Raw genomic sequence first — 26,971 nt, 5'->3', positions numbered from 1 at the left:
ACATCTACATTTTGTGGTAGATAATTATAAAGTAGTTCAAAGCTCTAGCTTTTACTATAAGAGAAGATCTTATACTTTAACCCAGAGGTAACTTGTTCCAATCATTTAGAAAAGTTGATGAACACTGTAAAAGCCCCTCTGGGAGATTATTATTAACACTGTGATCATAGAATCCACACAGATCATTTCACGAAACAGGTAGAACCACTGATGGTCACTATGAGATTCCTATCATCAGTAAGCCAGCTGCCTCCATTGTGGCTTACAACATGGACAGAATATTTACTGTGAAGTCTAGGGCTTTGAAATCAAGTCAACTTCTAGAGACCTCTATTTAGTAGAATGTCCTTGACATTGGATCATCTACCTTTGTAGAGAAGAGTTAAAGTTGAGACACAAAAAATACTTTCATAGGAACAAGAGAGGTGACTAATACCTCTGCAAGTTTTTCTTCTTTGCTTGAACTGTGATGAGTTGTTTTTTTGTTGTTGTTGTTTGTTTGTTTGTTTGTTTGTTTTTAATAGTTGTTTCTCAGTGATCCATATTAAGACCAAATACCTACGGAAGGGAGATTTTTATCTTCTCCTATCTTGGGTTGATTATGGCAGACTATAGAAATTAAGGCCCTGCCAAGAGATTTGGAAGATACTCCAGAAAGCTTTATCTAGTTTACAGATTTGCCACTCTGATACGAATGTTCAGTGACTTGAGGAAAAAGGGATTGGGGGTAGAGGAAAGGATTGGAGAGGATGACAAGAGTGTATGATGATCTTGTATTTTTAAAGACATCATGAAAGGGAGATATTTTTAGTAATTTTCCCAGCTCTCAATAGAACTACCAGAAATATCAAGGCAGTATTGTTACTCCTGCCTACTAAAATAGAATCTGACAATGACAGCTGGCAGCATCCATGGTGAGAAAGAAGGTTTCACTGATATGTCATAGCTAGAGTTCACAGAAAGCAATTTCAAACTCTCTCCAGGTGACTGACTTGCTATTTGGTTCCACTAATTGTCTTCTAAGTGGTATGAGTGGTATTTTTTTTCTAAGTGGTGTGAGTGGTATGTTTTTTCTTTTTTTATGGTTTTTTTGAATAGGTTTTTAAATTATTATACTTTAAGCTCTGGGGTACATGTGCAGAAAGTGCAGGTTTGTTACATAGATATACACCCGCCATGGTGGCTGGATGCACCCATCAACCCGTTGTCTACATTAAGTATTTCTCCAAATGCTATCCCTCCTCTTGCCCTCCACCTGCCAACAGGCCCCAGTATGTGATATTCCCCTCCCTGTGTCCATGTGTTCTCATTGTTCAACTCCCACTTATGAGTGAGAACATGCAGTGTTTAGTTTTCTGTTCCTGTGTTAGTTTGCTGAGAATGATGGTATACATCTATAACATATATTACCAGATATATATTTAACTTAATATAAAGGAAAATAAAACTTAGCCACCCTACAAATACAAGTTGCAAAGTAAATAGTTGAGAGAAGTCCTTGTAGGTACAGCTTACCAAGGTAATGAAGTCAACACAATTTGTACAGAAATATAGATCAGTCTCATACATTTCTACCACATTAGGGCAATAATCCTCTCTATTTCATTACTGACCACAGGATGCCATGATAATGAACATCTCAATATATTTAAAAAACTTGTAGAAGCCTAAAGATTCAGCAACCAGATGAATGTAAGAAGAAATATAGTAAATTCCCTTTGGAGCACTTGATTCCTGGTTACCTTCCAAGTTTAGTGTCAAACTACTGACTTGTTGAGGAGCCCTTTGCTTTCTGGTTCACCATGTTTTTAAGTGTCATTTTTCTATCAACCATATGAGAAAGTGGAGTGTTTTCTGTATTATCTCCTGAGTCATACTATTTCTCCCGTCCTATGTCATTCAGGTTTTTCTGGTTGTTATTCCTGTACTTCATTTTCCTGAAGCTTGTCTCCCCTTCATTAGAGTGGATGTTTGAGAGGCTACGCTTAAGTGGCTTGCATTTAGAAGCATGGGAAAATTCTTCAAGCATTTAATTTAGACAATTACATATGTATACCAGGAAGATGAAATTCACATGAGAGAAGCAAGAAATTTTTGTTCTGCTGCCTTGCCACAGATAAAGAATCATCCATCTTCTTTTTGGGGGAGGGTGTTGATTTTAAAAAATAATTATAGCATTGTGGAGAACTGACATGGGCCATAGAGTACTTCTTTAAAAGAGACAGTGGATCAGACAAAATAGAAAGACAAATAAAACAATACTATAGGAACATGAGACATCAGTTCTTCTTTCTCCACTCCAAAAATAAATTTATAGAGCACAAATGTATTCTTTAACTTTGCCAGAATATACAATTTCAAAAATATACTAGCAAAATTAATTCTGTTTAGATACATCTGGAAATGCCATTATTTGGGATCTTTGGAGTATGTATAATCTACTGAAGTAGAAATTTACTATTTGCCAAGGAATTAGAGAGTATTCCAACCAAGTATCTTAAATAAGAATCTGAATTGTTCGGTTCTTGACCCTGGGAACCTGAGAACATAAAGTTTCCAAATGAAGCAATGACAGAACACACCAGCTGGAAACACCCTGTCGTGAAGGATGGATTGATGGTGCCAAAAGATTCATGACCACATACTTTCTATTTTATTCTTACTTAAGATTTTAAAGGGCATTTTAGTGTCCTTTATGTTGCTATTAGTATCCTTCATGAGTAAATTTTATGCACCCTGTCATCTATGCCACCCTTGGATTTTTTTGGAGGCGTTCATAAAAACTGGATGATTAGTTTATTCCATTATCTCTGTCATCACCTCAAATTTTAAATATGAAAGAGCCTCTGCCCTGTACCTATTGTTCTTATACTGACGTTGAAAAATGGTTGTCTTCAAGTAAGAATAATGTAAATGATGTCAAGCCAAGTCTTAGTTCTTCCTTTTAGAAATCTGAAGCCAATAACGTAGAGGGGGAAGTCATCAGCCACATAGGGGAGAAGAGAGAACACAGATTAGACATGCATGCCAGGCTGAAAGAGGATTTCTTGAGTAATGATTTAGTGGCATGCAATAGCCTGAAACTTTATGAAAATGCAAGATGAATTTCTCCTTTACTACTTTCTTCTAAAATTATTTAGTAGTATACATTTTTCTCACAAGTTTTTCATATTACAAAAGATCACTCCTAAATATGTAAATAGCCAAGTTTATTCATGAAAGACTCTTTAAAAAGCTTATTCACCCTGAACACAGTAACTACAGCTACCATCACCCAACCTAAGTTTCTTGACCCCATGTGCCCATGACCACCTCCCCAGGCTTCTCTCTCTCTTCTCGCTGTTTTCATCATGTGCTTTGGTCATAATGAACTCATTTTACCTCCTCCATTATATTAGATTTATTGTCAAATCCAGCCCACTTTTGCTTTTACTCTTCCCTGTGTCTGCATTGCTTTCTCTCTCCCTTTCTTCCCTGCTCAGGTGTCCATTAATCTTGCAGCTTTTCTGCAACTTTACAATATTTCTCTGATCCCCATATCTGATTTATATTTTCTCTTTGAGGTACTCCTACAAAAGCCTGAATTTATTCCCACCTTAGAATCTCAATTTATTTTGTAATTTTTGTGTTTATCTCCTTTCCTTTCACCCCAGATATTAAACTCACTTCATTAGAGAAATGTGCAAACACAGAACAGTTTCTTCATTTAATTTTATGCTGCCTCAAAATATGTTTTTCCAAATGTTAAAAATACTTTAACCATTGCTCTTAAGTTAATATGCAAAATGCTTGATATTTTTTATGAGTCTCTACATAACCAGACACTGCCTATCTCTTCCATGTCATCTCCTGCAACTCTGCTTTACTCCTACATCTCAGCTATACTGGCCTTCTTACAGTGTTTCCGAGAGTTCAGGCTGCTTTCTACCTGAGGGAAGCTTCTTGCCACCTTTATCACATTGTCTCCCCTACACAGAACACTGTCTATTCTACACCTCTCTCTTCCCATGGAAAAACTTGGCATGGATATGCCACATGAATACACAGTGCTGTTCAGACCCAGATCCTCTTGACACCTTCACAGTGCAGCACACATTTCATGTGTAGCACACATCACTGCCGTAGCTCAATTATTATTTAGGCAATTGCCTTTTTAATGTCCATTTTCCCAACTAGGCTAAAAGCTCCACAAGGCAGTAACTATGTCTTGCTCAAGGAATATTTGTTATGAATCTTGCTCAAGGAATATTTGTTATGAATCTATCTGGTCCAGTTTATGGCATGTGTGGGAACAGTGACTAATTGAGTATAGGGCTAGAAAATGATACAAAATAAAGATGTTGGGTCAGAAGATAAAAGACCTTGATTGCCATAACAAAGAATTTATATTTTATCCTAGAGACAGTGAAGATCCATCAAATGTTTATAAGCTAAGATAATCAAATCTGTGTTTTAAAGAATAACACTGGCAGCAAATTATATGGCTGACATGGTGGACTGGGAGCCAAGAGGCTACTATAGTAGATTATAAAAAATGGCCATACATTTATTTTGTCCCCATGTGTATGCCCCCTTTGCTGGGTGACTTGGCCACTGTTCTTACTCCAAGTCTTTGAATTTCAACTTGATCATGTGCCCTGCCTTGGTCGATGGCACATTAACAACTCTTATGTAAGCAGAAGTGTGAAAACCATTTGCACATTGGGGTTTGACTGGTACTTTCCTGGGAACCTGAGGCCATCATGTAAAGTAGCCATAGTACCGCAGTGAATTCCAACCAGATTTTAAATTTTCTCCATCCCATTTATATGTATAACATTCCCTTCCCACTATTAGAAATACCTCTCACTTCAAACATTAATTCTCAGTGGTGCATACTGACAATGTGCAATATTGGGGTAGGAGGAGGCATATGCAGTATGACTTAATCTCACAAGAGATTCCAATATGCTCTATGAATGCAAATTGAAAATCACTCTACTAAGTCTCACTGATACATGAATGAACAGTTAACTTAGCCTGGGGAGTTAACAGGCTCCACAAAGAAAGTGACATTTACCCTGGATCTGAGAAGGAAGAATAAATATTCATCAACTGGAAAAGTGAAAGAAGGGCATGTTAGACAAAGAGAATAGTATGTACAAAGGCAAATCTTACATCCCAAATGGATGATTTTAAATCTCTTTTATTTCTCTACAACTGAACACACACCCTAACGTTCTTAATCTTGCTGACAAAGTTATAGCACTTTCAAGGAAATCTATGGAATTACTTTACAGAGTCTAAAGTTTGCAAAGAGATCATCCAAATAAATTATTATGATAATTATTTATATTTATTATAAGAATAATAAAACATTCTTATTTTCAGGAACATACTTTAAACATTTCCATGTCATTTTCATCTAAGTCTCATTCTCCAGAGCAAGTTTAATGTGGACAACAGGATTTGGTGATTGTTTATTTGTCTCAATTGTCAAATAGTTTCAGTAGGTCTAAAATCACGTTGATTTTATGAAATTGAATCTAAGCCTGGTTTTACCATATGTGTTCATTAATCTCATATGAAAGGGCTGATATCAATCAAGATCTCGTACCTGATTCCCATATATACTGAACTTCTGGAATTCCCTTAAACAGACACACATATGCCCTCACACCTACACCCACAGTAAATTAAGTCGCTGAAGGAAATTAGTGTCCTATAATGCTTCTATATTTTTCTTTAATGGAGCAGGTAGAACACCTTTTCTCTACACATAATAGGATTAATATTTAAAAGCATCATCTTCAACTAAGTGCAAACCTTTGTCTGCCCTCAGGGAAAGAATAGCCAATGAGAGGTTATTCTGGTGATGTAATGCTTGTTACCTTGCTCTCTTTCAGACATGATTGGGGAAAATGCTTTTCAGAGCATCGAATATGAATAAAATGTAATTCTTTCTCACATGACTAATTTTAGCACATAAGCCACCTTCAGTATTTCATAAATGTGTTGCTTAGGATTGCCCTGAGATATTATGCAAAATCATTAGAGTAGACAATTTTTGTTAAGCATTGACATCTGTATCCACTGGCACTTGCCAATAACTCCCCACATTTCTTGAGAGATCACTTACTTCTGTATCCTGATCCTTATGTAAATAGACAAAGAATATATTAACACTAGCCAGCAGCAGATAAGCTTATTATTTCTTTCTCAGACGTAGATACTCATGAAAGTCAAATCAAAAGGAATAGAAACCTAATATGTGTTTTCTAAAGTCAGATTAATCACTCTGTCTCTCATGAGCATGTACAGGGTTTAATCTTCATATCCATATACTTTATTTCAAAAACAAAAAAAAAAGATTAAAGCAAGTATTTGAATAACAAGGTGTGTTTACAATGATATTATAATCTTCTGCCTCGTGAATAATTTTCAGGTCTCTATTGATGCTACTAAATGTTTATTAATGTTCAGAGAAGCCCTAGCCCAGGTCAGGTGAAGACCTATTACGCCTTACATAGTCTAATTCTATGAAAACTGATAGGCAGGACACGGTGAATGTGTGTTGGTTTCCACCAGCAAAGTATGCAAAAATGCAGACACTGAGCTAAAAAAATTTCAGGCAGATATTATTTCATGCAGTATCTCATTCACATTCCCTCCTCCTCTACTCAAACCTCACTTTTTGAGCAAAAGAATGCAGTAGTAAGCATGTTGTCTGAAAAACATAATTGGGAGGAGGAAGATAATGATGCCTGAGCAGACCAGTGGTTTATCTGATCTGACACCAGGAATAAAGTGACTCCAACTGCTAAGCCAGCTGTGTAATTTAAAGTGTAATATGTAGTTCAGAGATGATGAGCTATGGGAACTCATAGTCAAAATGTTGGAAAATTAATATATTAGAACCTTTTCCTCTTCATTTCTTTTTTCCAGAATATCCTGCTAACACTTTGAGAAAACTGAGTTAGTTTCTGGCACTTGAGCCATTCTTTGGACTTTTCTACTTGTTCAGGTCATGATAATACAGTTGCATTGGAATGGGGTGAAAGTATGGAATTATAGAATATTTCAAACCTGGCTGTGAATAATGTCTCTACCATATAGGAGAGTGATAAGTCACTGTAACTTCACTGAGCCACAGTTTCCTCATCTATTAAAAGGAAATAATTAAATATTAATTATTAAAACAATGTATATAATTCTTGGCAAGTAATTAATAGGTATTCAATTGATAGTAGCTATGTGTTTTACTATTTTTTCATAGACAAATAATATCAAAGCCATTTTACCTTTCGAAGTTAGAAACCAAACTATATAAAAATAATTTTATACCCACAATAGATTTTCTGATATAATAAATTGTATGCCACTTTTAAATTTTGAAATAAATCATTTTGTTTTCCATTGAAGATTCAATTTGTACTTGATTTTTACTTTCCCATATTATTTAGCAGAATTTTATTTTTATATATGAATATTTCAGAGTTAGTGCTTTACAAATATATGACTTTATGTTCTATTAGTATAAATGGTAGTAGTAGTATAAATAGTAGTCGTATGGTAAGGAGGAGGAGGGGGGGGGGAGGAGGAGTAGGAGGAGGAGGAGGGGGGAGGGGGAGGGAGAGGGGGAGGAGGAGGAGGAGGAGGAGGGGGAGGAGTATAAATGTTTCTTCTAAAGACCTGCCAAGTTTTAAAGGCATTGCTTCTCCAATGCTTGAGAAAAGGTCCTGGAAGGCATTTCTCAGGCCATTAAGTCAGCTTATTGAAAAGTAGAAAATGCAGTTTATCACCCTAAAGCAAAATGAGTAGCTCGAGTTTTTCAGTAAATTAGCTTAAACTAAATTGATATCGTTTACATCCAGTCAAAAGCACATTTCTGCCAATTGATTTTAGATTTTAAGTAAGGGCAATTTAGGTTCACTTTCTCAAAATCTGCTGAGTGCCTAAGCTGTGCACCTTCTAAGAATTAAAAACAACCACCACAGTGACTTGGCTTCTGCCTTCTAGATGCTGGTGTCTAGTTAAGGGAACAGACAGTGCACAGTGTATTAAGTTCCATAATGGAGGTAGGTATAAAATTATTGGAAATATAGATGGTGGGACTTTCGATTCAACACTGGAGGAATGAGTTTTTCAGGAAAATTATAGACAGGTGACGTTTCATTGGCTTTCAAAAAATAATGAGTTTCTTGTTTGGATAAGATGGAATAATGATCCGAGTAGAAGGAACAGTTAGAGCAAAGGAAGAAAGGACTAAAAATTCATAGCTATTTGTTGAATGACTATTGACCCATTCTAATGTTTGTACAGAATAGAATGCATTAGATGTAAATGTGGCAATGGAAAGGTTGTGCTTTCTGTATAGAGAGGCTGTCTGAAAAACTGAAATATTACCTTCCAAATCACAGTATTCTTATCTTTTCTTTCTAACATGCCATCAGAAAATTCATAACACATGTTAACTATATATATTTGTGATATATTTAAGCTTACTGGACCTTTCTTCAAGTAAAGCAATATTATTCCTTTGCTTCTCCTCTAATTTAAAAAATTATTCCAATGTACTGTTCACTTCAAATAAAGTAAAGGCAAATTCCACAAATCATCTTCCAAAAGGACGACATAAGTTGTGCAAAAATAATACTAAAGATATAGACAACATCTATTGATTTTGATTCATGCAGAAGCCTATATGAGCTAATTGTAAAAGGCAATACATCTAAATAGCATGTGGTTAATAATGTCAGATTATACATTAAAGAAATACTGTCTATGCTAACTTTTTACTAAAAGTTATTTAGAAAAACTTCATTGCTCTTATTTCACACACACACAGTAAACCACCATACCATCAAGTAAATGAATGCAGTAAGTCATTCACCTTTCATACTGTGGGTGTGAAAACATTCTTAAATATAACTTGCTGAAAGTTATCTGCCATTTTCTTTAAGTATACAGATTCTCCATGATTTATGATGGGATTACATCCCGGTAATCCTAAGTTGAAAATATCATTAGGTCAGAAATGCATTTAATACACCAAACATCATACCTTAGTCTAGGCTACCATAAACATGCTCAGAACACTTACATTAGCCTATATTTGGACAAATAATCTCATAATGCAGTACATTATAGAGTATTGGTTGATCATGGTTGATCATTGGTTGATCTCATAGCTGACTGGGAGCTTTGGCTTATTCCCACTACTCAGCATCTTGAGAAGTATTCTATCACATATCACTACCTGGGAGAAAGGGCAAAATTCAAAATTTGAGTGAAACCATTGCAAGCTGGGGACGATCTGTATTCACTGAATAAGTTTCCATACCTCTGAAGGGGACTATGTATGTGTTCATAATTCACGTATATTTAATGATACTTATTAGACTTGAATTGAAATGTATTATCCACATATACATTGTGATATTGTTTTAACAGGAATAATTCTACTTAATAAATGGTATGTGCTGAACTTTCTATATTCTGTGTCCCTTTTGTGACCAGTATCATGTATTTTAGAATTAGTTAACTAGAATTACAGGTAACTGGGTCAATTATGGGTTTCATTATATAAAACAAACTGAGCTGCATGGAGCTTGAACCTACAGTGTTGGTCCATTGTGGTCTTTCTGTCCACCTTAGATACCATCCACAGAATTTTTCGTCTAAGTGAGCGTGCTGTTTGTGTGTGTGTGTTTGTCTGTTTATTACAGCCTACTTGATTCTAAAACTTAGTTGAATATATAACGAAGAAAGAAGCACTATATTCAGCATGTTTAAAAATATTAAAATCTCAGATAATTTTAAAATAAAGAATATTCTGTTTGGTTTTTTTCCCCTCATCAGCTGTTAAGAAAAAAGCTGGCTTTATCACTCCAGTTCCAGGAGGTGTGGGACCCATGACAGTGGCAATGCTTCTGAAGAACACCCTTCTGGCAGCTAAACAAATCATTTACTAGATCACATGAAAGGATGAAGCAAACTGAAGTCATGCTATTTGTTTATTTGACAAAGGGTAAAACCTTTATATTTTACTACAAAGCTATTTATTTCTACATGGTATTTATTTTTTCATGGGTGAAATCATTGTGAATCAAATGATTCACATAATTTTATGCATTTCCTGCTAATTTATTTTGAGTTTTAAGAAAACAACCAAAACAATTCCAATGAAAATTTTAGTAACAATTGTTTATTTTGAGGATATTTGTTCTTAACATTAAAACAATAAAGGGCTCATAATAAATAAATATATTTTTGACACAATTAAATATTACATATAATATGTTTTCAACAAATGTCCTGTCAGCCAAATGGGTACCCATATAAAATGTAATTTAGGTTTCGCTATTTGCATGCTCACATTTTCAGTATATTTTATGATCTATGTCATATGCTGAAAAAGAGCTTGCTTACTGCAAGAAAAATAGAATATTGAAAATAAAATATTGATCTCAACTATCCCCCAAATGCATCCTATAAGTCCATCCTAATGAGAAATGATGTTCTATTTAAGGAAAGGAAAATATTCCAGGAAGGCAAAAAATGCAATGCTATTTGGAAGGGTAATGATTTTATCACATTGTGAGTGACTACTAAGAGTAATGATTATATCACATTGTGAATGACTACTTGCCACAGTAAAAATACATGAAGAATGTCTTAGGCTTAAATGTGGTTTATTTCTTCTTCTAAAAAATATTTGGATAGTACCTTCACTGAGAAATAATGGAAAAATCAAAAAATAAGTAAACAGACAAAACTAAAGTTGTATTTTCCCACAAATATCGTATGAATTAGGTCATATTAAAGAACAGCAGCTGTTAATGTTTGTTCACAAATTCAGAAATCTAATAGGAAAACATGATACTTTCAATGTGCCAAAACTAAACCTTAGTATACAACTAAAAATCTCCTGCCTTCTTGCCTACATGTCTTCCCTCTTCTGTTACAGCATTTGTTCCTCAAAGTAGACACAACGTTTCTAACACAATTTAAATTAGGAAATATATATGAATGTCATTGAAGTCTATTTTGAGACTGCTAAAGCTGTTTAATTGATACTGTGTTTTCATGCCCAAATCCCAGTATGTTTATGTACCAATAATGACTCTTACCCAGCGCATGTCTTTATCAGTGTGTACTCATGACTATTTGTGTGAAAATAGACTAGATGTTTATAATTAATACCATTGCAACTGTATAATAAAAGCAATTTGAAGAAAAGCTATATTCTTTTTTTCTTCAGATAGATATAAATTTCTTACCCATTTCCTTACTACATCCTGGAGAAATGTACAAGTTTCTAAAATGTGAAAGAAAAGGTTATATAGCATATTCCACAGTCAATTCAGACCAATTGTTGTCTGATAACCCTGACAGAAGTTTAAATTTAAAGCTTCCAAGCAAACATTCAGAAAGGGCCTCTTTAATTTTTAAGGGTTCCTAACTCCCAAAACAAAGTGACTAAAATACATGTATGTGGAAAATGTGAAGACTGTAATTTTGAGCTCTACCCCAGCAGAGGTGCAGGAATAGTTCCTTTGGAATAACATTCAGAATTTAGACTTCCTGTAAACTAATTAAAATGCTGTAGAAGAAAAATTACTCTGACACTTGTTTAAAACAGTCAAGAAGATGTGAAGACCATTGCAGTAGATGAAAGAGATCTAACTAATTCTGAATACAACATGGACAGCTAGGGATTTATAGCCAATGAGCAGAGCTAGGGGATTGGTGGATGGAAAATTACTAAGAGGAACTTTAGATATTCAGGGCAGGGGGATTCTCACTGAACTGGCTTGTCAGGATGCTTGGTAACAGCAGGCCAAATGCTTAGATATCAAGGGAAGGGGATCAGAAACTAGATAAAATAGCAAGGGTGAGGGACTCTCTATAAACTGACTTAGCAGGATTCTTTGCTAAAACTGGGCTCGATGGGTCTAGATCAAGATCTGATCAGGGAGAGAGCTCAGAGGAACCTAAGGTTTGGTGACAGAGTCAACATATTACAGAGGTAAAGTCAATTTATTGGAATCATAACTTCATAGTTACTTGATGTCCTTGAAAGATAGACATGTCGGCCTTATGAAGTAGCATAGAGATTGTTTTCTTCTCCTACCACATCTGTATCTGTAAAGTATCTATAAAGAGCACCCTAAAGAACATAATAAAGTTACAGAAATTATTATGAGTTAGCATATATGTATGAAAGCAAGAGTTGCAATTAGACAAAGTGAAAGGTTTGTTTTGGAGAGTGATACAGCTGGATAAGTATGCAAAAATAAATTAGAGGAGTGGATAAATCAGAATTTGGCAGTATTCAGCAAGTTACGAGAATTGTAGTTAGAGATCAGAAGTTGTTATCATTGACTAACATGAGGAAATTGTGAAAGGGAGCTGACTTTGGAGTAGTGATAATATGTTCAGTTTAAAATATGTTAAGTTTGAGGTGATGACATAATACATAGATAAGAATTCTGAAGTAGTATCAGTCTAGGAAGAGGTTAAGAATTCATAGTTAGTGATAAGAATTTAGGACTCGTCCGCATATACTGTCACACTAAATTCCTGGCCTTGGTGACCATTATACACACTGTGTGTCTTTCTACACTTACTCAGTAGTAACAACTATCCTTAACTGAGCACTTAGCATGTGCTAAATACTTTCCTCTTTTGTTCTTTTTTTTTTTTTTTTTTGACAGGGTCTCGCTCTGTTTCCCAGGCTGGGGTACAGTGGTGTGATCACTGCTCACTGCAGCCTCCATTTCTGAGGCTCAAGCAATCCTCCCACCTCAACCTCAAGTAGCTGGGACTGCAGGCGAGTGCCACCATGCCCAGCTAAGTTTTTAATTTTTTGTAGAGAGGGGTCTCACTGTATTGCCTAAACTGGTCTCAAACTCCTGGGATCAAGCGATTCTTCTGACTTGGCCTCCCAAAGTGCCTTTTTTTTTTTTGTCTTTGCTCATTATTGACAATCTCCACTTAATAGATGAGAAAATTATTGACCCTCCTGATTATTAAAAAGCCTCAGCCAAGGCCAAATAGATAGAAAAGGTGGAATTTGAATTCACAACAAAATCTATTGGGATGATGTGAGTCAGAAGCCACTCCTTTTACTACTCCACTCTGCCTTCCCTCAGATCCCACCCCCAACCCCAAGTCCTTTCTCTTATCACTGGGTGTCTAAATCCTACTTGTTACTTAAGATTCACTTCAAATGAAACTTGTCCATGAAAAATGCCATCCCTTAGTTCTCAGAGCCCTTTATGCACACATTCATGGCAGTTGTCACTCTCTACCCAGTACTGCAGTTATGTATGTACTTTGCCTAGATCCCTTTAGTTCCTTGAAGTCAAAATCTATGCATGATTTATCTATTTGTCTTACAAATATCATCTCACCCAGCCCAGTGCCATGGATATAGTAGTCATTCAATATTTTGTGAATGAATGCAACTGAATCCATGAAAGTGACAGAATATACCTAGAGAGAGAATCAATGAACTGATCACCATTCTCTGCCAATGACCAGCAATAAATTTTGGTTGAGTTAGTGAAACAGCAAGGAAAAAAAGATAGAAAGGGGAGGGAAGAATAAACTTTCAGATATTCTCTCTTCTAAAATAAACTTCTAGAAGAAGAAAGATAAGTACATTTAAAAACCCGAAAACATGGCCTGAGGGAAAAGTAATAGTGGAGCTCTTAGCCTTTCATTTCCTTCTCCTTTCTCACCCGAACCTACTTTAATGCATATTAAGAATGAATAAAGATATCAGAAAAACCACCTTACAGTATCCATCTCCCGTATTCTTTAGGATTTAGAGAAAGGACTTTTGGGTGAGAGGTTTGAAGACGTGAAGGGAGTGGACTTTCCTGTAAAGACTGTAAGTGGGAGCCATGAGTACGGACCCCAGAGGAAAGGCAACATGTTTGATGACTTAGAGTTACTTTCTAGTGTACACCATAAACTAAAGCAGAAGATGGGTTTCTATATTAAGTGGCCCAGTTTATCAGAGAGGCTGCAGTTCCATCTCTCAGCCCAGATGTGAGTGAAAATCACAGTTTATTAAATATTTAGTATTTTTCTAATAAAGGTAATTTATTTAAAGCTTGATTTTAGGAGATAATTAAGGGAATTCTTTTGAGATCACTTCAACAACTCAAAGAGGACACAGCTAGGAAAGAGTATATGATTTAGAATGTGAAAATATAGAATTGAAGTCCTTTTTTTGTTTGTTTGTTTTGTTTTGTTTTGTTTGAGACAGGGTCTGTAGCACAGGCTGGGGTGACATGATATAATCATGGCTCATTGCAGCCTTGACCTCCCAGGCTCAAGTGATCCTCCTACTGAGCCTCTCAAGTAACTCAGACTACCATGCCCAGCTAATTTATTTTTTGTAGAGTCAGGGTCTTGCTCTGTTGCCCAGGCTGGTCTCAAACTCCTGGGCTCAAGCAGTCCTCCTCCCTCAGCCTCTGAAAGTGCTGAGATTACAGGTATGAGCCACTGCACCTGGCCAGGATTGAAGTCCTGACTCTAGAAATGTCCTTTGGCAAGTCACTTAATTCTTTTGAGCCTCAATTTGTCATTTGTCATGTGAGAATAGAAATAATGCCTGTTATTTATTTCCTTATTCTCTGAAGACAGATTCATTAAGTATTTACTAGATGTTAGGCACTGGATTTGTATGGGCCAGGGTTACTGAAGAAAGAATTGAGATGTGTGAGGAAACCTGTAAAGTGCAAAGGACTGCACCAGCTACAGTTAAGAGTTTTTACAAAGATAATCTTTGTACCTTGGTGTCTCAGTCTTAGAAATAAAGTATTAAATCCCAGCACTTTGGGAGACCAAAGTGGGTGGATCACAAGGTCAGGAGATCGAGACCATCCTGGCTAACATGGTGAAACCCTGTCTCTACTAAAAATACAAAAAATTATCAGGGCATGATGGTGGGCACCTGTAGTCCCAGCTACTCAGGAGACTGAAGCAGAAGAATGGCGTGAACTCGGCAGGCAGAGCTGGCAGTGAGCCGAGATCGCGCCACTGCACTCCAGACCGGGCAACAGAGTGAGACTCCATCTCAAAAAAAACCAAATAAATAAATAAAAATAAAAAAGAAAGGAAAAAAAGAACTAAACATCTCCCTAGGAGGGAGTCCTAACATCTCCCTCCAGAAACTACAAAAAGAATTGTGATGGTTTATTTAATCTTTTGTAAATGATTTCTTCTTAAATACTCAGCAATGGTGCAAAGAAGATGGTTCAATTTATAATTCAAATGTTATTTGCCTGGGAAATATATTATCGAGAAATTGACTTAGTAATCAACAGGTTTTAAGAAACGTACAAAAGTAGAAATGCAAAATGTAGACACATTTAAAGTGAGTCAAGTACTATTATTTTAACTTTAACATGATGACTCCTGTGGTAAGTGATTGCCCAAGTTATAATGAGTTCAACAAGCTTGTTCTTGTGTGATTTCTAACACGACATTTATATTCGAATAGTGAAAGGGCTCCTTTCTGGTAAATCTAATTTGCTGGCTGGACATGATGCAAAAGATAACCTATCTTGACTTGAATATGTTTTTAGGGTTTTGAGGTTTCAAATTTCAAGAAAATACAAGCAATTGAAATTCCAGGCAGAAAGACTCAATGCCTCAGGAAGATATATTTATAAATTATTTATAGTAATTTGGGGCAAGTGAAAATTTCTGTAGTTGTAAAATATAGTAGCTGTAATGGCATATTTTGGCCTTTAAAGTGCCACTTTAATCATTACAACTAGATGAACATTGAGAAATAATTTGAATGTCGTATTAACTTAGAATCTTTCTAGTCATTGGATGTATCCAAACTAAATGTCATCTTAATTTTCTCTTAATGGAGAATTTTAATATTGTTATTATTGCTATTATCATTATGTTGGTACTTTACTGTTCTCTGTAGCTTAATCATTGGGATGCAGATTTAAGCATTGTTGTTTCTGGAACATGGTAGCCCATTTCATTTGCTCATAAAAATGTTAAATAGCAGGAGGACAGAAAGGTGAATGTTACACTATTACAAATAATTTTATTTACAGCACTTATCATAGTAAAACTAAGAAACAAACACTAAAATGGAATATGAAATGTCCGTGTTTTCACAAATGTAACTGTTCCCTGCAACTAAATTAACAAGTTATCTTGATTTGAAATAGAACTCATAGTCTGTAACAAAAGGTGGTATAACCAACTACAGTTTCAGGGATGTTTCTTTTAGAAACAGGTTATGCTGCTTCCTAATTTGCAGTTATGTTTGTTGAACTCCCGTATAGGTTTCTAGCATTGTTGGAGCTGGTATAGTTCTCTTCACACCAATTGGAGCCTTTCCTGAAATCACATTTTGTTCTTGTTGTTTTAAGTACTTTTACATACATGATTATGCCCACAGGTAACAGGAAACCAATGTTTCAAAAGAAAAGTTGATTGCATTGCTAGATAATACAGGTATCCTAAACAAGTGCGTGAGCGCCCAGAGGCTTTCTGCTGCTGCCAGAAGTACATATTTTTTTGATTGGTAAGAACTGCCAGATGACGCTTCATGAAATATAAATGCCACAAAGACTCAGAGCTCAATAAAAACCTTCCACTCGTCAGTCTAGAAGGATAAGAGAAGGAAAGTTAAGCAACTACAGGAAATGGCTTTGGAAGTTCCAATATCAGTCTATCTTTTATTCAACGGTAGGTAATTTCCTTTTGTTTTGTTAACTTTATATCAGTGTAAAATGTGAATAGAATTTATTTTCTCTGCATTAGAGAGAAGTTGGCTTCTAATAGTTGTTCTTTACGGCAAAGATCAGAGTAATGAATCCGTGGCTTAATTTAGTTTCTTATGTCCTGTATGTTTCTTTCCTAATATATTTTGACACCTTTTTTGAGACCTCCAGAATGTTTGCTTTATACAATTGAAGAGTGATTGATACATTTAGTTATTATACTATAGTGTTCTTATTTTTGGATTAATATGTAAATGTATCAATGGTCTTAAAAATTGGGTTTTTATTTGCTCTAAGCCTAATATAGTCAATGGAATGGATGAGAAACTCTAAGGATGTTGCCCTAGTCACATTATGGATTTCAACTGAAATAAATTAAAAAAAAATAGAAATAGGAATAAACAGAATAAGAATACTTTCCATCTGTTGCTTGTACATAGAAGGAGGCTCTCTGTTAAAGATGCTTTTGCCCCCTTAATACAGCAATGACAGCACTGACTGAAGAGGCAGCCGTGACTGTAACACCTCCAATCACAGCCCAGCAAAGTAACTGGACAGTTAACAAAACAGAAGGTATTTTCTTCCCATTTTCATATTTCACAAGACTTTTCTGAAACTTGGGAGAGAAATTTGGAGTGTGATAAAAGCAACATTGGCCATTTTTAATACATATTTTATTATTAGATAATCAACTCTTTTAGCAGGATGCTATTAAATTGAAGTGACAGATAAATGTGCCAGCAAATAATTGCCCTTTTAAAAGGAGGAAGTGAAGCAAATGAGACAAAAGCTGTCTTCAGTTACTGTCTTGAATGTGAAACAGGCCACATTTTCTGCTTCATTTCTGCTTGGTTCCCAATAACCCCTATGTGTTCAGAGACAGTTTGTCCCCATTTTGGCATTCTTGATGAGCAACATTATATTTTGATCTGTGATTATAAGCTTTGCTGCCAAAGACATTATGGCTACAAGATGAAAAGCACTTTCCCTAATCTTTGGAATGATCTTTTTTTCTTGTTTGCTTTGGGGTTTTTGTTGTTATTTTAGCATATGCTCTATTTCCTAACCACTTGTACCCAATTTTTGTTATTGATGGTGATGATATATTTTCTTTCATATTTAATTATTATCATGGTGGCTTCTGGATGCTCTTGAGCATCAGCGTTCTTTCTCAAATCTGTTTAAACTCTTAGAGGTGAAACTTGGAAAGCTTGCTGCTTACCAAGTGACTGAGTGGTTATGATTCTTTCGCAAATTGCATCCTGATTGTTATATGAAGGCTGGCAATGTGATTTAGGACAGAGGAAACAATATCTTGTACTCAGAGTCAGGCAAATAAAGGAAGATTGTCATATGTCAGTGTTCTTCATTTCCTCAATAATTTAAAATTTTAAATGACTGTCTCAAAATATTTTACCCATTTGATTTTTTGAATATCTGTTGATTTGCAAAACGAGATCAATGTGGGTTTTAGAGCAACTTTTAGCCAACTATTTGTCTTCTAAGCCTTTGAACAAAGAGGAAACAGCTTATTAGAATATAATATACTGGCCTGGCGCAGTGGCTCATGCCTGTAATCCCAGCACTTTGGGAGGCTGAGGCGGGCAGATCACCTGAGGTCAGGGGTTTGAGACCAGCCTGGCCAACATGGTGAAACCCCGTCTCTACTAAAAATACAAAAATTAGCTGGGCATGGTGGCACATGCCTGTAATCCCAGCTACTCAGGAGGCTGATGAAGGAGAATTGCTTGAACCCGGGAGGGGGAGGCTGCAGTGAGCTGAGATGGGGCCATTGCACTCCAGCCTGGGTGACAGAGCGAGAGTCCGTCTGAAAAAAAAAATAAAATAAAATAAAAAAAGAAAAAAGAATATAATATACTGCAGGAAATTAAAGAAGCATAGTTTTCTCTCAATGACTGACTTCGTAATAGCATGCTCAGTACTATATTTTTGTTCTTCCTTAATGGTGAACAGCAAATAAAATTTTTTGAGTTACAAGTAATAATAACATTAAAAAGGAATCCAATGCAGTCATCCTTCATAATTGGTTCAACATTGGTTCCAAGACCTCTTCTTCCTGCCCAGAGGGTACCAAAATCCACAGATGCTCAAATCCCTTATATAAAATAGCAAAATATTTGCATATAACCTATAGACACACACCCATGTACTTTAAATCATCCCTTGATTAGTTATGCCTAAAACATTGTAAACACTATATAAATAGTTGTTATACTGCATTGTTTAGGGAATAATGACAAGAAAAGAAGTCTGTACATGTTATGTACAGATGCTTTTTTTTTTCAAATATTTTCCATATGAGTTTGGTTGAATTCACAGATGTGGAGCCTATGAATATGGAGGTACAACTGTATATCATTTCTGTATTTTTCCTTTACTTTCTTGATGGAGAACTTTAATTTTTCCTTTTGCTTTTTATCTAACTTAAAAATATCAATCTAGTATCTTAGAAAAATTTTTATAAAGTTATGATCATTCTCCTCATTCTTAGGGGAAAGATGAGTCTCTCTGGTATAACTTTTCTTCAGAAATGGCTTAATTCTCACATTTTTCTGCAAAATCTAGTTTCAGGCTTAGTTAATCGAACTTGTTTAGTCTTGAAATAGAAAGCACCCAGCACAGTTTATAATGGAAAATTCTCACTGCCTGAGAATTAATTATTAAAATGATAAATTGTATTCATCCTATTCAACAAAATGAATGTGAATTAGAAGGTAATGTGTGTTCTCACCAAAATAAAGTAATACAGCATAGTATCTTGTCTGTAATCTTCGAATACCTCTTAAAACTGTTTTTTCCCTAAAAACAAGTAAGATTCGCCTAATCTTAGCAAGGCAAATATGGTGTACCTTTATCATAATGATGAGGAAATACGTTTATTTCTAAAAATGACAAGTAAACTGCCATTGATTCTGCTTGAGAAAAATTTAAGAATCAAAAAGTATACCCCAAAGGACTCAATTATGCAATTTTACCCAAGGGTCATTCCCACTGCATAAACACCAACAATGGCATAGGTATGTCTTTTGTACATCAGAGAATCAGGAATAAGAATCTTGTTTATTATCTCACAAGTGTAAATTCAAATCTTCCCAAGTGCTGACTTCTCAGGTGTAAAGGAAGAAAATGGAAATATTATGTGAGACCTTCTATATTAATTAGTACTCAGGCACAAGTCTGGGAAGCATTGCTCATAATAACCTGCTAAGACTAGAACCAATGCTGCCACCTTTTGGCGAATTTGTTGCCTTTTCTGTCTTACCACGCTGCTTTAAAAAATGAAACAATCATCAATCCACCTCCATCCCCTAATTAATTAATAATATGTCATATGTTTAGATGATATTAACCCAGCCCTTGTGAATACAACCTGCTAAGAGAATCAGTAGTTTAAAGGACACAGCACCACCCCCAAATATCCTTAAAATTAAAAATTTATTTACATATGTATTAAAATTTTACCATAAAAGTAAGACACATTTCATTTGCTAATATTGTATCTCCTTTTCCTAGCTGACAACGTAGAAGGACCCATAGCCTTGAAGTTCTCGCACCTTTGCCTGGAAGATCATAACAGTTACTGCATCAATGGTGCTTGTGCATTCCACCATGAACTAGAGAAAGCCATCTGCAGGTAAACGCAAAGAACTTTCCAAGTCCTAGAGACAGGAGATGATTTTATGCCTCTGTTGTTTCATATAGTACATTTCCACACTTTTCTCTCTTTAGTTTAAAAGGGTGCATAATCTGAACATGACTTGACAGGCCTCTACATATTTGAGTATCTAAGGAGTCTTTTGTCCAAACTATTTAATCCTCATTAATTAAAAACATGGTTGCCAGATTAGCAGCATCTCTTGAACCTGGTGCTTTTTAGAAATGCAGGATCTATGCTCTACCCCAGAACTACTGAATCAGAATCTGCATTTTTAACAACATGCAAAGGTGATTTTAAGTTTTGGAGTTGTTTTCAAGATGAAATGAAGGAAACTAAGGCAAAAACATTACAGGAATATGAAGTTCTAGAGCAACTAAGATACTATTTTTATGATCATGATTTGCTCAGTATTCTCCTATGGAAGAATAGACTAATGATTTTGCTAGAGTAAATTGTGCAAGCATACTACCTTTTCCCTCTACTAATGAAGGGAAAATATGGGGCCTTCATGATTATTGGAAAATTCACAGCTGCTTCATTGCCCTTAACAGATTGGCTTTCATTTGGTATTTGCCTCTTCAAATTAAATTCCTTATTTCCATTTATTTTTTTAAATTTATTGAAACAGGTTATTTATTTGTATTTCTACCACCATAGGTTTTAAAATTAAACTTTTTTTCTTTTTTTAAAGGTGTTTTACTGGTTATACTGGAGAAAGGTGTGAGCACTTGACTTTAACTTCATATGCTGTGGATTCTTATGAAAAATACATTGCAATTGGGATTGGTGTTGGATTACTATTAAGTGGTTTTCTTGTTATTTTTTACTGCTATATAAGAAAAAGGTATGAAAAAGACAAAATATGAAGTCACTTCATATGCATTCGTTTGACAAATATTTATTCAGCCTCTATAATGTGCCAGGAATTGACATGTAAATTTTTTTTTAATTAAAAAAGAGCTGTAAATCTGGCAAAAAGTTTCTATGTAATATTTTTCATGCCTTTTCTCATAAACCCAGATGAGTGGTAAAAATTTGCTTCAGTTGTAATAGGAGAGTTTAAAAGTACAGTCTCCCTTCATCCTATCTCTGTCTGCCCACATTAAAATTATAAATGACGAGGACAGCAGGCCCCAAGAAAGTAGAGACTAAGTATATCTTGTTCAAAATTGTGTATTCAGTGCCTTACACTATGCCTAGCACACAACACACTCTGAGTAAATATTTGCTGAGTGAAATAAAATTAAGAAACAAGTAAAAACTGAATAAAAATGTGTGACAAACACTGGCCATTTCTTCCCAGACATCAACTGGGGGTATCTTCAGAAGATACTGTCTTTTGCTAAAAACCTAAGAAGATAATCTACAAATAATTGTAATTATTTACATATTCATTCTTAATTCTTGTTTTTTTCCACATAAGTAATTTTTCCTTAAATCCATGTAACTAGGATAAAGTCAAGAAATAAAGTGAGATACCCTAACAAAAAAATACAAATACATCATTTCCCTTGCTGTACTCTAAAAAGTTGTCATTTCTGAATGACCAAAACTGCCTGTTCAAAATTAGAAAAGTTTATTTTGCTTAACAAATACATCTTAGAGAGAATCAAATCTATATTATATCAGTTGTAGATTTGCCTAACAGACCAAGAAATGTAATAATAAGGAGGAGGAGGAGGAGGAGGTAAGACTTTTCCACATTACTAAGGTGGCTCTCTGAGGTCAGATTTCCTAGGAGCAGAGCCTTCAGATGGAAATTGCTGTGCATATGATTGGTTGAGGGAGTACTCTACCTTTATTTTAGGTGAAACCCGTAATAAAGTAAGGAAAGCAGATGGAGCACAAGAAGAAGCTAAGCAAAGATGTGGCTTTAACTGAAGTGTAGCCCCAGTCTGATTCCACAGGGAGATCTAGAATGTGAATAGTAGTGTAGACTTCTTGCAAGCAGAAGAGGCATCTGGATTTCAATATCCCATATTATTCAATCATGGACTCATGTGGGGTAAGGAACAGGGGCTTGTAATCTCCCAGCAATCTCCTGCCAGGGCACTCAGTTGGCCATGCGCAGACCCTGGGAGAAGACTGCTGCCAATGAGCCTGTTAATGCCCACAGCTGCTGAGGGATGGGTTGACCAATGGGTAAAGGCGATCTGGGAGGGACACCAAGAGCAACTGCTGCAGGGTGCATTTATGTAAGCTTCAATGACCTATATGAACCACAGTCAAATTCATATGGAAACCAATGCTCTGTTTCAGGTGTCTAAAATTGAAATCACCTTACAATGTCTGTTCTGGAGAAAGACGACCGCTGTGAGGCCTTTGTGAAGAATTTTCATCAAGGCATCTGTAGAGATCAGTGAGCTCAAAATTAAAGTTTTCACATGAAACAACAAAACTTGTCAAGCTGACTAGACTCGAAAATAACGAAAGTTGGGATCACAATGAATTGAGAAGATAAACTTCAGCGTTGGCCTTTAGACTTTGCCATCCTTAAGGAGTGATGGAAGCCAAGTGAACAAGCTGCGGTGACAGAAGTCAAGTTCATTGTTTCACTCTGGGTTTTTTGTTGTTGTGTGGTTATTATTCTCACTACAGAAAGACTGAGTTTCATGTCCCTGGCTGTGTCAGATGTGAATTTTCATGGGAATAATAATCAACTTTGCAGCAAGCCAAAGCAATGCCTTGCTTGGGTTCTTCATGTTCTTACTACCCAGCATTTTTTACCACCTAGATGGACCTAATTCTATTTGCTCAATGAACCTTATCCCAAACTTATTGTTTTCATGGTGTCTAAAAGAATGTGATGTCAGCTTTTAGAATGAAATCAGTGTTAAGGTACCTCCAGTGAACCAAACATGTGTCTTAAATCTAAGCCACTGAAAACAGAATGGTAATTCCAAGGCAAATACAAATCATACACAGCTTGTAACAACATACAGCCTTTATATGTAAAATATGGAATAAACTAGAGTTTCTGAAGACTGAAGCTATCTGGATATCAAGCCTGGAGTAGGCAAAGCATTTCCATTTCTACATGGATTATAAAACTTTGTGTTGGACTCACTGGTCGCTAATGCTTTTGTTCATCACTTCCTCCAGTTATCAGTGGAATTACCCGGTGACCATTCATTTGGACCGAGATCCTAGAACTCTCCTACTGAATAAAAGTCTACAATTGGCCCTAAAATAGAAACTGAAAACAGGATATAGAATTATTTCACCAGACCACAGCATGTGGAAACTTTCTTTATCATTTTTGAACACTTGTTAACAGATTTGCACATAAGAGGGAGAGGGAAAAAAAATGGAGTAACAGTCAAAATAATAAGAATCAGTATCCAGGCCAAGCGCAGTGGTTCACGCCTGTAATCCCAGCACTTTCTTTTTTTTTTTTTTTTTTTGAGACAGAGTCTCGCTCTGTAGCCCGGGCTGGAGTGCAGTGGCCGGATCTCAGCTCACTGCAAGCTCCGCCTCCCAGGTTTACGCCATTCTCCTGCCTCAGCCCCGAGTAGCTGGGACTACAGGCGCCCGCCACCTCGCCCGGCTAGTTTTTTGTATTTTTTAGTAGAGACGGGGTTTCATGGTGTTCGCCAGGATGGTCTCGATCTCCTGACCTCGTGATCCGCCCGTCTCGGCCTCCCAAAGTGCTGGGATTACAGGCTTGAGCCACCGCGCCCGGCCAATCCCAGCACTTTCGAAGGCCGAGGCGGATGGATCACCTGAGGTCAAGAGTTTGAGACCAGCCTGGCCAACATGGTAAAACCCCGTCTCTACTAAAAATACAAAAATTAGCTGGGTGTGGTGGTGCATGCCTGTAATCCCAGCTACTGTGGAGGCTAACACAAGAGAATCGCTTGAACCTGGGAGGCAGAGGTTGTAGTAAGCCGAGATGGCCACCCTGCGCTCCAACCTGGGCGACAAGAACGAAACTCCATCTGAAAAAAAAAAAAATCAGTATCCTTCCTCTTAGTTATATTTCTGCCACTTAATTCAAACAGTCATATGCAGGTTGCTTAATTTATTTGGGCTTTGGTTTCATTTTCTACAAGGCCCTGGTAGTTCTAAAACTTGACAGTGGAATAAGGAAATGTTTTTCCAAATGTGCATTGCCGGTGAGATCCTCAACATCAGTATATCGAGATGGACCTCAACCCCACCTCTAACCCTGAAACACACCACTCGATATTATCTAAGGTGTATATTTTAGTGTTTAGTTTGTGAAATAATTTATTTTTGAAGGAAATATAAAATATTAAAGAGTAATAATAGCTATCATTTTTTAAGATTCAATCTAAAACAATGGACTCTTTTTTTTTTTCCATTTGTGATGTAGATAAGCAAGACAATTTTGATCATGAGTGGTGAAAACAGGATCAAACTTGACTATTCTTGCAATGACAGTCCAGCAACAAGCCTTTCATTTACATTAAATTATAACTTTTCATTCATTCCTAAACCAAACTTAAAATTCTGCTTCCCTTTGTGTAGAAGGTATTTAACTTGTTTTGTTTTTCCTTCAGAAGGAATTTAATGCAAATGGACTGCAGTCAGCACTTTCTGAATGTTTTCACACAGTATGCAAAGCTTACATCATACCAAGGAGTGGAGAATTGAAGTTTCCTCCCAATGACTCCAGTGACAGACCACACCTAGAAAGCGATTCTCTTCCTGAGTATTTCAAAAAGATGTAAAATAGCTGGGGAGAGTATGGGAAGAAATAATACAGGATTGCCTTTAATTAATTAAGAACTGCCTCCTGATAAAAGGAGAAAGAAATTAATGCTGGAGTCTGGAGGGGTGATAACTTTAAAGATTATAAATATTTGTTGTCTATAAATACTTATAAATTACAAACACAATATAATTAAAATTAGAACATCAGGAAGAGAATTAAAATCCTCAGGTTGCAAAACCAAAATGTTAACCAAAACAAATACAGAGATTCAACTTTTTTCATCTATAGAATAGCACTTATTAACAACATAAAATCTACCTTGTGAGATTGTATAGAAACTCAGAGTGTGGCTTGTGATAACCATCTGTTTATGATATTTCATATAAAACAATCTTGTGATCCTGTAGTTCCTAGCATTAATTTTGTAGGAAGGCATTTCTGACATTCCTATGGAGCTAGAGCCACATCTGGCAATATTTAAGTACCTAAGCAGAACTTAAGTGGGAAAATGCATAAGTATAAGATATTTGGAAATTGTTTCATTTTTTTTCTATATGCAAGAAGACCCTAAAAAGAGCCTTTCAGTAAAGTTTGTGCTTCAGAACTACACTTTCAGCTATCAATCAATGTATCATTAATTGGGGGTGGATTATTTAGGAAACAAATGCCAACATGTTTCTGGCATCTTTAACTGCATTACACTAGCCAAGAGGTTCATCAATTTCTTTCATTCCCCATTTTGTCTCTTCCCTTTGTCTATCCTTCAATTATTTGAGAACACATTTTTAAGTCATCAATATTCATGAGTGCTTTATTATTTAGCATTTCAGAGTATAATGAGGACGGGGCACAGAAAATAATCTCAGCCATCCTGGAGTCAGTAAATTTGCAAAAAAAGTAATTGCAATGCTTGTCATTATATTCTTATATTCATTATATTATATTTCCCAAGGTAACTTTTCATATAGTTGTGTTTTCATAAAGTTTGAAAAGGATGAAATTATAACTTAGTTCATCTTTTAGTCTTTCCTGGCACAATACGAATCTAATCCTTTAATTTTAACATGTTCATTTTGGTAATGTCAAGATTTCCATTCATTATATTTAATTGAGAAAAAAGTCATAAGAAAATAACAAACATCAGCAATTTAAGCTTTTAATTTAAACATGAAGATGATTCATCTATGCAGAGGACCATAAGGAAGCCATTTAATGTCTCTGCATTACAAAATGTAACATGCTTTCTCTGAAGTGATATACATATTGATATCCTGCAACCCACACTCATGGGAAGGGTTACCAAAATCCCTCTATTGCAAAACATCACTCTTTCTCGCTTACATCATGGCTGCATGACATCAGGACATGAGCAGCTGCCAAGATGAACTATAAATGTTGAAACTTAATTTACCAGTGTCTAGCACTGCTAATCTGGGTGAGCCCACATTTTCGTCCAAACCTTTGGCTCAGACTTATTCAGTAGCACATTCACAAATGTCTTTTCTAAATTCTGAATTTTTATTAAGTATTCAATTTTTATTAATTATTTAATCCATCAATGCCCAGTTCAGAGTATAAGAGCTTAAACAGTTAATTTTCTAAGAATTGTAAGGCTAGGCCCCTTAAGAATATCCATGTGAATACATGCATCCCATCATTATATTTTACTTCTCTTCCAAAACTAAACATGATGGATGTTCCAGATTGTCGGCAACACCCACAGCTTCCAAAGAAACATCTCATAAAGATGAGAAATGTGATTATATGTTTAAGTTCTTTGTAAGTTCTAGATATTAGCCCTTTGTCAGATGAGTAGATTGCAAAAATTTTCTCCCATTCTGTAGGTTGTCTGTTCACTCTGAT

At 35.8% G+C, this 26,971-nt stretch overlaps 2 protein-coding genes across 12 annotated transcripts in view; both read left to right on the top strand.

Annotated features, from left to right (window-relative positions):
* Positions 1-16,563, top strand: part of MTHFD2L (methylenetetrahydrofolate dehydrogenase (NADP+ dependent) 2 like) — a 186,183-nt gene extending 169,620 nt beyond the window's left edge. For 5 of the 8 annotated variants that reach the window (XM_078001754.1, XM_078001752.1, XM_078001751.1 and 2 more), the window contains one exon: positions 9,841-11,220. In XM_078001754.1, coding sequence (XP_077857880.1) covers positions 9,841-9,953 — 113 coding nt within the window. In that variant the 3' untranslated portion in view covers positions 9,954-11,220. 8 annotated transcript variants of the gene reach the window in all.
* On the top strand, positions 16,427-25,717 carry EPGN (epithelial mitogen). Of its 4 annotated transcripts, none has more exons than XM_001102155.5 (5): positions 16,427-16,716; positions 17,235-17,324; positions 20,286-20,406; positions 21,122-21,274; positions 22,690-25,717. In XM_001102155.5, exons 1-5 carry the CDS (start codon positions 16,674-16,676, stop codon positions 22,745-22,747), a joined length of 465 nt encoding a protein of 154 aa, XP_001102155.1. In that variant the 5' UTR covers positions 16,427-16,673; the 3' UTR covers positions 22,748-25,717. The 4 variants fall into 4 exon arrangements, 3 of the variants coding, with proteins under 3 accessions (XP_001102155.1, XP_077859607.1, XP_077859606.1); XR_013417899.1 differs by having other exon boundaries at positions 16,577-16,716; positions 21,122-22,435; XM_078003481.1 differs by lacking the exon at positions 21,122-21,274 and having other exon boundaries at positions 16,577-16,716.
* The last annotated feature ends 1,254 nt before the right edge of the window (positions 25,718-26,971 follow it).

This window comes from Macaca mulatta, chromosome 5, assembly GCF_049350105.2.
Source record: "Macaca mulatta isolate MMU2019108-1 chromosome 5, T2T-MMU8v2.0, whole genome shotgun sequence".
NCBI classification, from domain to species: Eukaryota; Metazoa; Chordata; class Mammalia; order Primates; family Cercopithecidae; genus Macaca; species Macaca mulatta.
This window is presented reverse-complemented; position numbering and strand designations above follow the sequence as displayed.

What these genes read in the sequence shown, in the direction of transcription:
- EPGN (XM_001102155.5), top strand. Translation starts at nt 16,674, where the DNA reads ATGGCTTTGGAAGTTCCAATATCAGTCTATCTTTTATTCAACG. An exon ending in GACAGTTAACAAAACAGAAG is followed by an intron (nt 17,325 to 20,285) that starts GTATTTTCTTCC and finishes TCCTTTTCCTAG; the next exon opens with CTGACAACGTAGAAGGACCC. An exon ending in CTAGAGAAAGCCATCTGCAG is followed by an intron (nt 20,407 to 21,121) that starts GTAAACGCAAAG and finishes CTTTTTTTAAAG; the next exon opens with GTGTTTTACTGGTTATACTG.